The sequence below is a fragment of the Amphibalanus amphitrite genome, unplaced genomic scaffold (genome assembly GCF_019059575.1).
Source record: "Amphibalanus amphitrite isolate SeventyFive unplaced genomic scaffold, NRLGWU_Aamphi_draft 001216F_arrow, whole genome shotgun sequence".
In the NCBI taxonomy this organism is placed as follows: Eukaryota; Metazoa; Arthropoda; class Thecostraca; order Balanomorpha; family Balanidae; genus Amphibalanus; species Amphibalanus amphitrite.
In genome coordinates this window covers 132,474-148,496 of record NW_024882710.1, presented here as the reverse complement: position 1 = coordinate 148,496, position 16,023 = coordinate 132,474, and the positions used below count along the sequence as shown (strand labels likewise).

The 16,023-nt window shown below is 50.1% G+C and overlaps 2 protein-coding genes across 4 annotated transcripts; one reads left to right on the top strand and one right to left on the bottom strand.

Moving 5' to 3' along the window:
• Window position 1: 1 nt before the first annotated feature.
• Window positions 2–10,948, bottom strand: LOC122371212 (tyrosine-protein kinase RYK-like). Of its 2 annotated transcripts, none has more exons than XM_043347359.1 (11): window positions 10,761–10,948; window positions 5,802–5,954; window positions 5,421–5,554; window positions 5,110–5,191; window positions 4,638–4,805; window positions 4,170–4,341; window positions 3,382–3,704; window positions 2,949–3,114; window positions 2,544–2,696; window positions 1,910–2,206; window positions 2–1,562 (listed from the first exon to the last, which is right to left on the bottom strand). In XM_043347359.1, exons 2-11 carry the CDS (start codon window positions 5,911–5,913, stop codon window positions 1,451–1,453), a joined length of 1,719 nt encoding a protein of 572 aa, XP_043203294.1. In that variant the 5' UTR covers window positions 5,914–5,954; window positions 10,761–10,948; the 3' UTR covers window positions 2–1,450. The 2 variants fall into 2 exon arrangements, with proteins under 2 accessions (XP_043203294.1, XP_043203295.1); XM_043347360.1 differs by having other exon boundaries at window positions 10,782–10,948.
• A 332-nt stretch (window positions 10,949–11,280) lies between these two features.
• On the top strand, window positions 11,281–15,727 carry LOC122371213 (cleavage stimulation factor subunit 1-like). 2 transcript variants are annotated; one of them, XM_043347361.1, is made up of 7 exons: window positions 11,281–11,416; window positions 11,861–11,960; window positions 12,399–12,526; window positions 12,695–12,900; window positions 13,419–13,649; window positions 13,968–14,128; window positions 14,550–15,727. In XM_043347361.1, exons 2-7 carry the CDS (start codon window positions 11,887–11,889, stop codon window positions 15,037–15,039), a joined length of 1,290 nt encoding a protein of 429 aa, XP_043203296.1. In that variant the 5' UTR covers window positions 11,281–11,416; window positions 11,861–11,886; the 3' UTR covers window positions 15,040–15,727. The 2 variants fall into 2 exon arrangements, with proteins under 2 accessions (XP_043203296.1, XP_043203297.1); XM_043347362.1 differs by lacking the exon at window positions 11,281–11,416 and adding an exon at window positions 11,624–11,669.
• The last annotated feature ends 296 nt before the right edge of the window (window positions 15,728–16,023 follow it).

Sequence of the window (16,023 nt, the reverse complement as noted above, 5' to 3'; positions counted from 1 at the left end):
CTTAATTACAAATGCATTTGACGTAGCAAAAATGCGTAAAAACTGGCTAACGGAAGTCTACCGATGCAGTCGGCCAGCTGATGATAGCGAGACATGCGCACAATGACACTTCTGGCCGCCTTTGCCTCGTGCACGAGGTTCAGACTAACGCGAAGCTCTCTAAAACCCTGATGAAACATGTTGCGAAACAATGGAAATGTGGCACAGTTACGACGCGGCGGTTGGTCAGCCTGGGCCGACCCCACGAATCGGAACGCCGTCAGAAAAAAAAAATCAACAAAAGGCGTACCCATCTGGAATCATTGTCCTATGAACGCGCACAACTAGCGTTGCCATGACAACCTTGACGATATGAACATAGTGTGGAGGATGCCATAAGCAACATCGCGTATCGCATATTCTATAAGGTACAATGACATTTAATGACGCGTTCTCGATGAGACACGTCCAGGCAAACCTACCGAAGATACTCATCGAGGAGATAAGATACCATTATACATAGTGAAAATACGTCACAAAACATACTATTACAACCGGGTCCGTAACAATCACCTGGGCGTGCCATCAACCGAGAGGTAAAATAATTACCTATACGAGAAACAACCTACCAACTTACCAAACATATCAACGAACTAGATGTATCAATACATTATCTTTAACTCAGCACCTCCGTGTGACCCATGGAGCCGCACTTTGTACCAAGCAACTGGAAATAGAGCCCATACCTGTCAGGCTGCAGACGACGCACATCGCAATACCTACTGAACATACTTACTGGCAATCTCATATTTTTTATCTAGTGAAAATCTCATTGCTACAGGCGTGACAAATCAATAGTAGTTGATGCTCATAATGCGTACCTACCATCACACCTCTTGAGTCGTCACTTGTGATAAAAATCGAATCAGACACATCAGAGGTTCTCTCGTTGCAGTAGACAGGCGATCGCCGAGATTCATTGTCACGCAGCCCATACTTGCGGGCAATCGCCTCTGATGCAAATAGAACTACGGCCCACCCTTCAAACATAAAAACATCGTCTACGCACACGGCACATGGAAAAAGCGAACCGTTCAAAGAAACACGAGCTAGCAATGACGGCGAAATATCACAGGGCGCTACACAGCGAACGCTGATCCTAATGTATGATATGGCTAACCGAACAAAGATATGCATCACTTACACGCGACTGCGAGCAACATTTATGGCAGCGATCAGAGTGGTCCCCGAACCACACACACGCCATCAGACACCCACACATGCAGCAGCAGACTGTAGCGAAGCACTCCACAATCCCACCGATCCCTAAAACCACGGTCTGTCAGTGTCGGGTGTACCTAAATGCCGAATACCCTGTATCACCAGTACTGAGACTCGGTCTCTCCCCGCCCGGTCGAGTGGCAGTGGGCGGCGGCTCAGAAGGGGAGAAGCGGCTGACAGAGACGGCGACTCAGACGTAGTTGTCGAGGTGCATGTGGAAGTCGATGAGACACGTCTGCAGGTGATGCAGGCCCGGCCGCTCGGACGGCTCCGTGGCCCAGCAGTAGGCCATCACCGCAAACCTGGCAGTCAGACGTACACAAACTCAGTCAGTGGACGACGCATGTCGGAGCCTATAACTCACGGAAAGGCGTGGCAGCTCAGGATAAATAAGATATCGGCTAAAGCAAGAGAAGAGTTACGTAAAACAGAAGGTAAATGCTAGGAGATTATTGCCAGAGCCAAAATTTCACATGTGTAACATAAATCTATAACACACTAGGCACTTTAAACAATTAGACACAATTTGCATCATCCCAAGCCCTTCGCACACCATACCCTCTGAGATTAAGATAAATACCGTCTTCTCCATTCTCGCCCCCGCCCCCAGTCTGTCCGTATTGTCTGTATTTTTCCCGCCCCTACTCACAGTTCGTCAGGGCAGTTGACGGGCTGGGCCAGCCGGTAGCCCTCCCTCAGGTAGGCAGCCATCTCGAACGGATCCACCTCCACGTACGGCTGCTGGCCGAGCGTCATCAGCTCCCAGAACAGGACGCCGAACGACCAGACGTCGGCGGCCGGTGAGAAGCGCCGCTCCGACAGCGCCTCGAGCGACAGCCACTTGACGGGACGGTTCTCGTTGTCGCCCAGACAGTGGTAGTCGCCCGGGAAGAGGTCGCGCGAGAGCGCCAGGTCGCACAGCTTCACACGCAGCTGGTCGTCCACGCTGTGGGTGAGGGGTGGAAAAAGCTGGAGTGAACAGGATAATTCTAGTTACAGGAGTCAAGTCCATCACTGCAATCTAAAGGTTAGATGACTTTTAACAACAGATAAACAAACAAAGCATTCAAGCTGCAATTACTGAGTTGCGCTACGCCAACAAAGTTTTCGAACCGTCACCCAGTAATTGTAGTGCACACAATCACCCCTTCCGGTAACTCAAACGTGGTGCTTTCTTCCGGTTCTCGTTCACTCGCCGTACCAACGCAGCCCCCTCTCGCAACCTTTCTCCGTAGTTCTCAAACCCCCGTTAGCCCTCCTCCAAGCCACCCCGCTGTACTCACACACAGTTGCGCGCTGCCACGTCCTTATGCACCACCGAGTGCTGGTGCAGGTGACTGAGGGCGTTCAGAGCCTGCACGGCCATGTGCACTACCTCCTGTGTGAGCAGAGTGCGCGACCAGCCCTCGCCGGCCGAGCGGCATTGGTGCAGGAACCTGAGAGACAACACAGGGGGAGGGGAGGGGTCAGTGAGCGGCCAGCCCTCGCCGGCCGAGCGGCACTGGTGCAGGAACCTGACAACAGGGAGCAGAGAAAGGGACAGACTGGAAAGAACTGAAGTGTGACTTTTTGGACGATAAAAATAGACCATTAATAAAAAGTAGTTTGTTGAAACAGAGATGTAAGCGTTCCAAATCCTAGCTGAATGTATCTTAGCTTCATGGATGCATAGATAGACGATGTCTTACCGTTTGAGGTTGACGCTCGGGTAGTACATGTAGACGATGCGCGGTCGGCGCGACTCCGGCCCGTCATCCACCACGCCCATGGCCGACAGCAGGTTCGGGTGAGCCAGTGCCGTCATGGCAGCCGCCTCACGCAGCATCACAGACACCTGGGTGTCGGAGGCCACCTCTGCCGCGCGGAAACATACGCTACGTTAGGATAAGCAGGCAGGGGATAACAGCTAAGGAGGGCGGTTCTGAAGCACAAGGCTATATGAAGCCTGTCAATATACTGCGCTGCCATTCTCCGAGCAAAATGCTGTATGGCACACAACACAAGATACATATGCTGATCTAGTTCCTAGTTGCTTATGATCCCAATTAGATGAAACGAATTCATACACAGAAAGATGTCTAAGGATAGGTTTCAGGCGTTCTTTCTCGACGCCCCACTCACCTGTTGCCAGTTTGACCAGCACGGGCAGGTCATCCTGTTCATCCTTCACCAGTCTCCCGCGGCAGATGCGGCCGAACGTGCCCTCCATCAGCACCTCTTCCACCTCCAGACTGTCCACATCCAGTGGCTCCAGCACCGGGGCGGGGGCGGGGGCGGCCGGCGGCGGTCCGGGCGGCGGCGGGGGCGGCACAGAGGGCGGCTCCCCGGCCGGCCGTGATGTCAGGGTACCCACGGAGCCGGCGGGACTGGCAGACGGTAGGGCGGAAAGCGGCGGGGGCGGCGGTGGTATGCCGTTCACTGACGAGTACTGACTGGCCGGGGAACTGGCGGAAAGGAAAGACGAGAGTCACGATGGCAGTGAGAGTGTAGCCACGATGAGCATGAAGTTCCTCAAGAGGGCAGCGTAGTATCTGCGACATAAAATAGCTGTGCAGAGGGCGCTAGGCTTGAATGTCTCTCGCTCATCTTCCACAATCGAGTTGATACGGATAACTGTTACAGCCACCAAGTTAAAACCAATACGATTTAGCAATCGTTAGCCGACGTGCTAAGCTGAGGGCTACATGGCTCCTAAGTAACAGAATGGTTACCTCGTTTCCAATTAATCTCTAGCTTCACTTCCGTCCCCCACTCACGGTCTGAGGGCGCTCTCCCAGTCGCGGCCGTAGTAGGCCGCTGCAATGTACCCCCCCCCCCCCCAACTCACGGTCTAAGGGTGCTCTCCCAGCCTCTGCTGCAGTAGGCCACCGCACTGCCCCCCCCCCCCTCCAAACCCCTCCCCCACTCACGGTCTGAGGGTGCTCTCCCAGCCTCTGCTGCAGTAGGCCACCGCCACACCGGTGATGACCGCGCCCACCATCAGAGCCACCAGCGCGCCGAGACCCACGTAGAAGGTGGCCGCTGAGCCGATCCCGTCCCGGCGCGGCATCACCACGATGTCCGCCTCGAACGGTGATGGCTCTGTGGGTCATACAAGTCAGAGGTCAGACAGGGGCCGGGGGAAACGTGGGACGATGGTCCGAGCCAAAACCATCGTTTTGGCCCGGACTAAAATATCGTTGAAACCGACATCAGGATTTAACGAAAGCTTAATTTTGAACACTGTCGCCTTTAATAACTTCTGTAGACGCTTGTACATCGCTCTCCGGCTCTTCGTTCTACGGCCCAGATAACCCGAAAGTCCCTTCGCCTCCCATATCCTCGTTAGTCCCCTTGGCTTCCCGTTAGCCCCCTCCACCTCCCATGTATATACCTACCTGAGCAGTGTTTCCGGCGCCTCAGCTGAACGCTGGTCAGCTTCCCGGCCGCCACCGCGTCCAGCTGGATGACGAACTCGGCCGGCGACGGCGCCATCTCCGCCGCCGCCGCCTCCGGAGCGCACCTCAGGTTCAGTCGGAACTGACCCTCGCGCAGCGGGATGCGACCTGGCAGCCGGTGGGCGGAGCTCAGCGTCAGCACAGCGACTAGGCTATGGGAGTGTAAAGCAGTGCACGTACCGGGCACTGGGCACCATAAATATGGTTAAATTCGACAAAATATGACAATATCACAAAATGCCTGCATGGTTATGATAAAGTATGATGGACTACCTCAGATTGTATGCAATTCCACATTTATAGGAAAAGTACGAGCTAAGATAATTGACGACTGGACAGATAACCATCATCCCACACTTTCCGTCCCGTGCTGCAGCTGCGCCGATTGGTGTCAGACGGCACTGTAGCTCACCTGTGGCCGGTACGTCGAATGCCAGGGAGCGCAGCTTGTCCTCGCTGCCGGGCAGCACGTGGCTGGAGAGGGAGTAGGTCACCTGGAAACACAGCCCACCCGCCACCGGTCCGGTCAGACGTAACCAGCCTGTGTCAACATCGCTGGGAGTTCAGCATCATGCGCACCCAAATACGAGCAACACTGACCACGCATCGCTAAAGTAACCGTGAAAATCTAATTAACACGAAAAATTGGCATGCATCGATCGAGAAAGTCATATCGCTATGCCTTAAAGAAAGATGAATATCGATAAAATGAAGGGCACTTACATTATTGTAGTCTCTTGCACGCCACGAAAACGTGAGCGTGTTCATTTCGTATGGGACCTGGAAGTTGTATGCCACAGTGTTGTGGTTGACGTTGCCGTTATCCACGTAGAAAAACGTGTCCGGCCACCCAACGACTGAAAAAGCGTAAAACCATTGGTAAAAAGCGTCAATAAACACACTTCTGAAAATGTACCTACATAATGATATGAATCATCAGGAATGGCTTCAAAATAGAAAACTATCGGCCAAATATGAAGATTATTCGTGAACTTCTGGTGATTAGCAAAGACAAGTCACATCCATAGCATAGTTTCATCCCGCTTATCACGATACCGATGCGAGCATGTCACTTGCGTGTCTCTGAATCACTCTGTTCCTTACCGTCCATTTTACGGACTTCATCGCGCGACAGGAAGAAGTCGAATGTTCCGTGGACTCCACCACAGAGCAGCAACAGTCCCAGACTGCTGAGCACCAGTAGATGTGCCTTCATTCTGTCTGCATCCCTTCACCAGTGGCACGGGATCAGTCGAACTGCAGACACAACTGTGGTCAGATAAATTACCACCGGAATGCCAGTATCACGGAGTGACAGCAGATAGGTGACCATGTGAACATTTCTAGTCAGGAGACATTTTAAATCTAGGTTTATTATTCATATGACTCCTTCTTTACTTCACACTGGAAACCAGTCAATAATCACATTTCAACTGACTTTGAAAGGCACCTGTCATGATGATGTTATTTTCTGGCTCTTGCCACAATTGCACCATTAACCCGCGCCCTGGTGGGGTCTGTTTATAACGCGACCTCGTGGGGGGGGGGGCTATTTTTGCCCCCCCCCCTCGTATCTCCGAAAATACTGGACGGATCCGCAAAATTCAAACTGCGTTTGAAAGCTCTGTCAAATTTGGCGGGGAAAATCTAATTTTATTGACCTCGGGTTCACCGATGACGTCACAGGTCAGGTCAAAGATAAAATGTTTTGTCGGTCACGTGTCTTCTAGGGAATGCGCTATAAGTTATAACATCGAGAAAAACGCATTTTATCGAAAATCAGCGATGGGGCGTCAGTTGCCTAGTACATATGTTGCTATTAGAGCCGAGGTCACTGATAGTACCTGGTCAGGTCACAGGTCAGGTCACCAAGGGTCAGCACATGAACCCAATTTTACTAGGGCTGTGTGATGCATGTTTTATGGCCAAATCTTCATTTCAAAATCAATGGTGTTGGTTATAAGACCATCAGGAATGGTTAAGGTCACTTTCTGGTGGAGGTCAGATCAATGTCAGGTCAAAAAAGGTCAAATTTCAAAATTGATAGTTTTGCATAAAATGGGTTTCAAAAAAAAAAATTCGATGCAGCTCTTCACGGCGAGTCTAATGGTGGTCTTTGTTTTGCGCTACGTGGCCTAGAATCGCTAAAAATTTAGTTTGAAAATTTGACGTCATCAATTTTGAAGTTTTTTCCCTATAACTTGGCCAAAAAAAGAGGGATCGATCTGAAATTTGGTATGTGAATAGAAGTTGGTGAGGGCTATCACATATAGGTATTCCGTTTTTTTTCTAAATTCGAAAAACTTTTTGGATTTTTTGGCAATTATAATCAAAAACTTTTTTTTATTTTGGGGGGTCAAAATTCAGAAATTCAAAATTACGAGATGGCAGTTTTGTAGCCCTGGTAATTCTTCACCTTTTATGTCTTAAATGTTTTCTGTATCTTCAAAGTTATAGGCCTGACAGCTCTTCCCGCGAAACCTTTTTTTTTTTTGTCGAAAACGGCAGAACAAGACGTCACTCTGACGTCATTTGCGGCTAACCTATCATAGCCTTTGGAAAATTTTTGGTCACAATGTGCAAAATTGATGCCCAGGAAGGTACTCAAAGTTGGGTGACAATAGGTGCAGCAGTTCTGGAGATATATCGAAAAGTCTTGAGGGGAGGGGGGCAAAAAATAGCCCCTCCCCACCAGGGCGTGGGTTAACAAGCATAAATCCACCTAACAACAAAACCAAATTGCTGGAGTCTTGTCAAATATTAAAGATAAATGGCTATTTGTGGCCTGAGCCAAATCAGCCTAGTCAAGAATTATTGGTAAATGTTATACAATAGATGAAAGAAAAGAGCTTTGTAGAATCAGTTTATTTCAAATTCACAATTCACATATTCGTCATTTGTAAATTCACATATTCGTCTTCAGAGGCCCTAAATAAGCTCCAAGTGACTATCAACTTTGAACCTCATCTGGGGGAAGCATCAATAAACAACCACAGCCCTGAGCGGATCCTGAGAGGCTAAACGCTGGACGGGGCCAAACCACCCAGAGAATAAAATGCGGGGGATGCAGAAAGAGGCCACAATTCCAATGCTGCATGTGGTTCCAATCTGATCCATAGGCAGCGGAACAGGGGGCACCCGGCACCGGGGCACTGCAACTGTGCCGTATTTAATTTTGGTATTTTAACATAAGCCCTATGGGCGTTGCATGGAGAGAATGGGGCCAAAAGTTGACAGTGCCCCCCTTAATCATAATTGAAGGTGTTCAGCCGCTACTGGTCTTATCAGCCTGGGCTCAAGAGTTAAAAGGTTACCTAACAATCCCAACATAACCTTACCTTACGGTGTTCGGGCATAATAAAGGCCAACTCGGCCTGGAGGTCCCGTTCTAACCGAGCTCCTGTCCCTTTTGCCATTTGTTAATCCGTGTCTGGCATATGATACCAGTGATGGCCCCAGTGGGCATCGAGTCTCGCCTTGAACGAGTCCACGGTGGGGGCACTGACCACTTGAGCAGGTAGGCCGTTCCAGTCGTTCACGGCCCTGACTGCGAATGCAGCTCTCCTCAGTCTGCTGACCGCCTCTGGCTTGCGGAGCTTGTGTGGGTGACCTCGTGTAACGGCACCCGTGGCGGGGCAGAAGAGATCCGTGACTTCAACATCAACCCCTCCATGGAACATCTGGTAGGTGAATATCATGTCGCCCCGTTTGCGTCGGTAGTACAGCGATGGAAGTTTCAGAGCCCTGAGCCTCTCTTGGTAGGGCAGGTGGCGAAGGTTGGCCACCATGCGCGTAGCTCTGCGCTGTACCCTCTCCACCAGCTTCTGGTCCGCCCTGTTGAAAGGGCCCCACACGAGGTTGCCGTACTCGAGGTGCGGGCGCACCAGGGACTTGTAAAGCAGCGGCAGCGTGCACTCGTTTATCAGCACGAATGAGCGACGGATCACAGCGAGAATCTGGTTGGCCTTGGCTACGGCTGCTGAAGCATGTTGTCTGAACTTCAGCTCGTCATCGACTTGCACGCCCAGATCCTTCTCCACCCGAACGACGCTCATCTCAGAGTCTCTCATCACATACTGCTTTGCTGGGTTGTTTCGTCCGAGGTGCATGACCTTACACTTCGCCTCATTGAAGGGGAGTTGCCAGGCGTCCGCCCAGTTGACCAGAGCCTCGAGGTCAGACTGGAGGCTAGACGCAGCGAGAGTAGAGGCTACCGTGGAGTACAGCTTCGTGTCGTCCGCGAACATCGTCAGCGAGGAACCAACAACCTCAGGCATGTCATTAATGAAAATCAAGAACAGTAGTGGACCCAGGACCGAGCCTTGGGGTACCCCGCTGACCACCTCCGACCAGTCAGATGACTGACCATTAATCACTACCTGCTGTCTCCTGGCTCTCAGGAAAGCCCCGATCCATGTGATCAGCTTACCGCTCACCCCGTGACTCCTGAGTTTATAGAGAAGTCGCTGGTGAGGAACAGAGTCGAAGCCTTCTGGAAGTCCAGGTACATTACATCGACAGGCTTATGATTCTCTAGGGCCCTGCTCCAGTCATCAAGCACTTTGACCAGCTGGGTGCTGCAGGAGCGCTTTGGCCGGAAGCCATGCTGGCAGTCTGCCCACAGGTGGTTCTCTGAGAAGTGCTGATAGATTGTGTCTCTGATGAGGGATTCCAGTATTTTACAGACAACAGAGGTAAGGCTGACCGGCCGATAGTTGCCAGGGTCCTGTCTGTTCCCTTTCTTAAATATAGGTACTATCCTCCCCAGTGTCCAGTCCCGAGGAACCATGCCCAAGTCCAGAGATCTCCGGAAAAGTAGCGAAAGAGGTCGGCTCAGAACGCGGCGTGCCTCCCGTAACACCTTTGGGTGTATGTTATCTGGTCCAGGAGCACTGGACGGGTTGAGGGCCTGTAACTTTTGTTCAATGGCCTCCGGTGTGATTCGGATATCGGTTACCTCTAGAGTAGTGCTGGCGCTGGCAAGGGTTGGAATGTCTGTGAGCCGTTCTTGAGTAAAAACACTGCCAAACTGCGCATTTAGAATGTCAGCCTTCGCCTTATCATCACTCATCAGATCTCCTGAGCAATTCCGAAGATCCCCTATACCTGTCTTTGTTTTAAGTCTCGAGTTAGTATGCCTCCAGAAGGCCTTCGGATTCTCTTTCAAATCGGTAGCCAATTGAGTTTCGAAGTCTCTACGGAGTTTGCGTGTGAGGACTAAAGTAACGAAAGTAACCTGGCTGTAAATCACCTGGAAAGTAAGTTTTTTTGTCAATTTAACTTTTTCAGCCGGGGTTTTAGCTCGTAACGTCATGCAGATTTCGGTATCTTGACTCAGGGCTGACTCAAGGGACTCAAGGCTGCCGAAGTTAAAGTTAATTAGAGCAGCTCCGCAGTCCGCACTACTACCCTCTATTAAATTCCACGCACCTACCCAAACACCTTGAAAATGTCAAATACTGTTCAACAGAGTTCTTACTTCTTACCGTTCTTACCGTGCACTAAACAAAAATTCGCATGAATTGTGAATTATCAAACCCAAGCATTCAACAACTGTTGACGGAAAATAAAAAACGACGCTTCTGCGACATTTGTAACTGAACAGAAAACTTACAAAAAATGACGTCATTAGGTTAAAATACTGCTTAAATTGCAATGGAAAAACTCGTTTTTTCAATAACCTATAGGTTCTCGCCGTAAAAAATTTATTTATTTATTATTCGTTACTAATTTAAGCAATCATTTGCAAAAAACCTCAGGCTTAAAGTTCAACCTCTTCCAATCGCTACCGTTTGAACACGATGCAACGAACGCATGTGCGTCCTTGGTCGGGAAAAAGACGGAAATCAAAATTCGTTTTGGAAATTTCCAGAAATTTCATGGTAGGTGCCCTAGGTAGGCAGATTGGTATTTATTTACTTTAGGACCGGCAGCCATTACTTTCGTCGCGAACCCCAAGTGATAGTAAGAAGCATATCGCATGACATAATTTGACCTTTTGATTTCATAGCTGATAGTCATTCATGGCACAAACAAGTTAAAATGCACCAATACAATATTTACCGTCACCGCCGTAGATCTCACCGACTGCGTACTCCACCGGCCACGCACTGCGCTCCAAGGTTTAGTGAATACATATTAACGATGCTATTCAACTGTGAGGAAAGTGACGTCATGAAATTTCTCGTCGCGAAGCAGCGGCAGTGCCGAAGGCAATGCCTTAGGAGAGATTACAGGCAATGGTAGGTCAAATATTTTTAGGTTAAGTGGTTGTGTATTTGGCTTCAGGCCGAAGGCCTGAAGCCTAATGCACAATCACTTAACCTAAAAATATTTGACCTACCATTGCTTGCAATCTATTCATGCGAGCAACTTTTTCCTTATCCTCGGGTAGGCAAATATCAGTAGGTCAGGTTAGGTAAGGTTAGGTTATGTTCTGATAATTTTTTCCGTGTTAAATTTGCTATCCTACCCCATATCACCCAATTTTTAACCATCTAAATTTCGCCAATATGTATTTTTTTGGTATTATGACGTCATTTTCATTGAATTAAACATGCATATATTTTTCCTTTTCGCAAATGGCAACGGCGCAAACACGTTGTTTATATCGTAATCGCCGCATACGTATAATTTCGTCGGTGTACGTTACGTGACGCGGGGTGAGATGGCTGGATTTTATCAAGTTTTTGTGTGACTTTTTGCAGTTTTGGTGACATGTAAGTATCATTTCTTGATTTAGGATGTCAAATAATGGAAGATTGTCGAAAATTTCCCTTTGAAAAAGTGTGCCGGTCCTAAAGTAAATATTTACCGGCAGATTTATATATTTATATATTTATATACACTGTGGGTAGGCATTCAGCAAAAGTAGTTTTTTTTTGTCAGTTTACCTTTTTCAGCCCGGGTTTTCCCCCTAAGGTCATGTGTATTTGATTCTTTTTATTTTTCCATTTTGATTTATGAAATGAGGTAGTTTTCTAAGAATTGTGATTAAAAACTGTTTTTGTTTGATTAAAATGTCAGCATGGGGGGGGAGTTTTACTGCCATTAGAAAAGTTGCTGGCTGCGAGTATTTTTTCATAACCTACGTTTACTTTGGTTTTATATGATTTTTAAGATGGGTAGGTACCATCTAAATTATGTGATATTTTATATTTCAGCTGGTCTGAGCAGAATAACTCCAGGCATGGCAGACGCTGAGAAAGTTGACCTTAACAGCTTGGTGAAGGTTCGAGAAGCACTCTACCGGCTTATCATCAGGTTGGTGTGCTGCTTGTATTGTAACAGCGAGCTTCAAAATCAACATTCTGAAGCCCTCTACTACAGTCTACCTGGTCCAGTCACTTTGTTTAGCTGTTATTTATTAGTTTATATGATCTAATAAGATTTTCTGGACATGGTCTAGTTCTAGTGCGCACTAACATAATTATTTGCATTGTCCCTTGCCACTTACCAAAGCATTTCCTTAGTTAGGTTATAGATGCAAACAAGTCAGTACTGCTGACTAGTTTTTCAAGAAATTTTGCCCAGTCCTTCAATGACTCAGCAAAAATATTGTCACATTCTGTACAACAGGAAACGATTTAATTGAAGCTGTGATTTAGTGCTTTAAATTGTGCTGTAAGTTAAAAAAGTTGTGCCCCAAATTGGGTTCCAGGTGCTGTGGCTACACTGCTGACATGTTCCTTTGACCTGCAGCCAGCTATACTATGATGGTCAGCAGACGCTGGCCTCTAGTATGCACCAGACCATCAAGCCAGACCCCGCCTGCCCGCCATCAGACAGGCTGTTCCGGCTGGTGCTGCTCGGACTGCAGAAGGAAAAGGGTGAGTTCTGTGTAAGGCTTCAACAGCTTAAACTGCTGACAAATTCAAAACCTGGCTGGAACTTGAACTAGACCATGCAGGATTGCTTTGAAGAAATGTTTTTATCGTCAATATGAGATTAATTACACATGTGTGACATACTGACATATTGCCCGATCGATCCTGCAGAGGCCAGTGAGGACCGGGTGAAGACGGAGGACACGTTCACCTCGGGCCTGGACCTGGAGTTCGAGTCGGACATGCCGACGGTGGCACCCGAGCCGGCCGCCTACGAGACCTGCTACGTGACCTCGCACAAGGGCGCCTGCCGCTCGGGGTGCTTCTCCCCGGACGGACAGCTGATCGCCACCGGCAGCGTCGATGCCAGCATCAAGGTAGGAGGAGACGATACCGCGTGGGTGTCAGCATCAAGGTAGGCCAGCGTCGACATGGATGCCGATATCGAAGTACGGCTGCGTGGAAAAAATGCAACTTCAGTGCTTCCGATAGTTAGACTCCAATTCACTATAAGAAACATGGAGAAATATATGCTTGGAATTAAAACTAGACGTTCGCCGACAGCCCTTTCCGTGTGCACCGTTTTCGAACAGGAGACAACCATTTTTAGGCACCGAAGCAAAGCAGCTCCCGTCTACAATAGCCATTCCCCAGACCCTGTAGCAGCTGCCTTGCTCGGTCGCTCTTCGCGTCCACAGATGATCGACTTAGTGTCCAGATCTCCGTCGCTTTCCTCGCAGATATCATCGACATATTATCACTTTCACCCCAGCTATTCCGTTTTCCGAATATCACCGAATTCGACCCGAAGTTATCGAGATTTAGCGTCCTACTCGCCCTCTCCTGAGGTTGTTGACGTGTTGTCGATCTCGGCCCTTGTTCTCTTTGTTCGCAGATTATCGACGTGGACCGCATGTTGGCTAAGAAGCCGCACGAGCCGGACATGATAGACGCCTCGTCCGGCCACCACCCGGTCATCAAGACGCTCTACGACCATGTGGACGAGGTGACGTGGCTCGAGTTCCACCCGCGGCTGCCGCTGCTAGCATCCGGCTCGCGCGACACCAACATCAAAATCTTCGAGTACAGCAAGTCGTCGGTGAAGAAGGCGACGACCGTCATCTCGGTGGGTGTTGAGGGTTTGGGATAAGAGGGCGGATATGGGGAATGGAATTATGGGAGGGGATGTAAGTTAGAGCATTCCTTTGGATTGATGAACGAGGGCACAGTGCTTCTGAGGCTTCTGCAGTTACTCTGTCGGTCGTTGTTGACATTTCCACCGGCCTGGCCTGGCCACATTGCATATGACGGCTGACCTCACGCTGACCCCTCTCCTGGCCCCATTATCCCCCAACGGGTCTTACCACTAACCCTCGCTCTACCGGCTATACCACTAAGCCTCCCTTTCCGGCCGTGCCACTGACCCTACCCCCGGGGCGGCCAGGACGCCATCCCGGTGCGCTGTTTCAGCTTCCACCCGAGCGGCGACTACATGGCTGTGGGCACGGATCACACGGCAGTGCGGGTATACGACATCGCCACGGCGCAGTGCTACGTCAACCCGTTCAACAAGGAGCACCACACCAACCGCGTCACATCCACACAGTAAGGCTCGGGAGAGGGAGATGGGATCAAAGGGGAGGAGGATTGGATACGGTTTGTTTCTGAATAGCTGGGCGGTGCTAGCTCGCCGCTCGGTGACAGTGTTTTTGACATTTTGCTGCTAAGGTAAGTTTCGGGACTATGAGTAATTTTCATAGGATGAAGATCTCAGGATCAATGCTAGAGTTGTGATCTTATTGCTGCATTATTGTTTTTTATGTCGATAAATACTTCACCAGACTTTGAATGGTTAAAGGACAGCCGTGTGTTTCATGGGGCAACAGCCATTCATCTATTTGAATCATTTGAACACAATGAACCTCCGTTAGATCATGACCCGTTCAGCCAACGTCCCCCATCCCGACCCCTGTTCGGGCTCCGTTGAGGTCAATGACTGACCCGACTCTCCGTCCCGCCCTGACAGGTGGTCGCCGGACGCGCGCGTCTACGTCACCGGCTCCAACGACGGCAGCATCAAGCTGTGGGACGGCGTGTCGAGCCGCTGCGTCAACACCTTCCCCAACGCGCACGACGGCGCCGGCATCTCCTCGGTGGTGTTCTCCAAGAACGGCAAGTACGTGCTCTCCTCGGGCAAGGACTCGATGGTGAAACTGTGGGAACTGTCTACCAGCCGCTGCCTGATCGCCTACACCGGTGCCGGCATCATCGGGAAGCAGCAGCACCGCAGTCGGGCCATCTTTAACCACACCGAGGACTTTGTGATGCTGCCTGACGAGGCCACCAAGAGTCTGTGCTCGTGGGACGCGCGCAACGCCTCTCGGAAGCAGCTGATGTCGTTGTGTCACAACTCGCCGGTCCGGCACATCATCCACTCGCCAGTGACGTCGGCGTTCATGAGCTGCTCGGACGACTTTCGGGCGAGGTTCTGGGTGCGCCGCGCCGCCACACATTGAGAGAGGGATGGGAGATGGGCGGTGGATGTAACTGCAAAGTGACGACCGAGTCAGACCGTAGATGGGCTATGGTTCTAAAGACGGCAGGGCAGCTTGGGCGAAATGGTGGGTCCAAACGATTTTTCCCACGGATTCCACCCCACCTTAGTTGCTGAATGACCCCGGGATTCATAGCTCATACTAAGTGAATGAGCATACCATCGAAACTCGCGCGGCTGTCGGCGAGCGTCCCGTTCCGCACAGGTCTGGTCTCAAACGCCTAGTGTCTGTTCCTAGACTCCAGACCATAGCAACGGTCACCTGTCGCCTGTCTGAGTCTTAGTGGTCTTATCGTTTTTAGTTCAGTGAACCAAATGAAATCTGCGGCTCGAACTAACTAAGATACCCAGGGTGGCGACGAAGAATCCCAAAAGTTTGGCAAGCTGCACGGGCAATTATCCGGCACACCCTGCCATTTACAGACTGCCCGAGTGCAGCCTGCCCATGTGTGCAGTGTGACCGAGCGGCTGCCTCTATCCACCGCGTTTGTGTAGATACTGGGTCCAGTCTGATTGGGTTTGTGTATCCGCAGCAGGGCTTGCCGTACGCCGTTTAATTCATATTTGCCGCGAGTGAGGCTGCGTGAGGTTTGATGTCGTTCACTATCCAAACACCATGTTCATCGTCAATACACAGCTTCATTTGTCGATCGATCACCTTTGCGTGCGAAAAAAGATAAATATCTTCGTGACATTGCATCAAACAACAAGATAAAAATGCACGTAAACAGCACGACGTCGTCCCCGTACCCCTGCTCGCATACTCTGGTCCGGGCTTTTGGGCGTTTTTGTTAGGACGCAGCTGGTGCCTGTCAAGGTGCGATATAACTCACGTGACACCACGCGCTGGGCCCTGAATCTCCTCTCCGCTCTATACAGCAGATACACCGGTCAACCAAGTCGATCACACTCGGGTGCTGGCCTTTCTCTTGAGCACGCCGCTCTC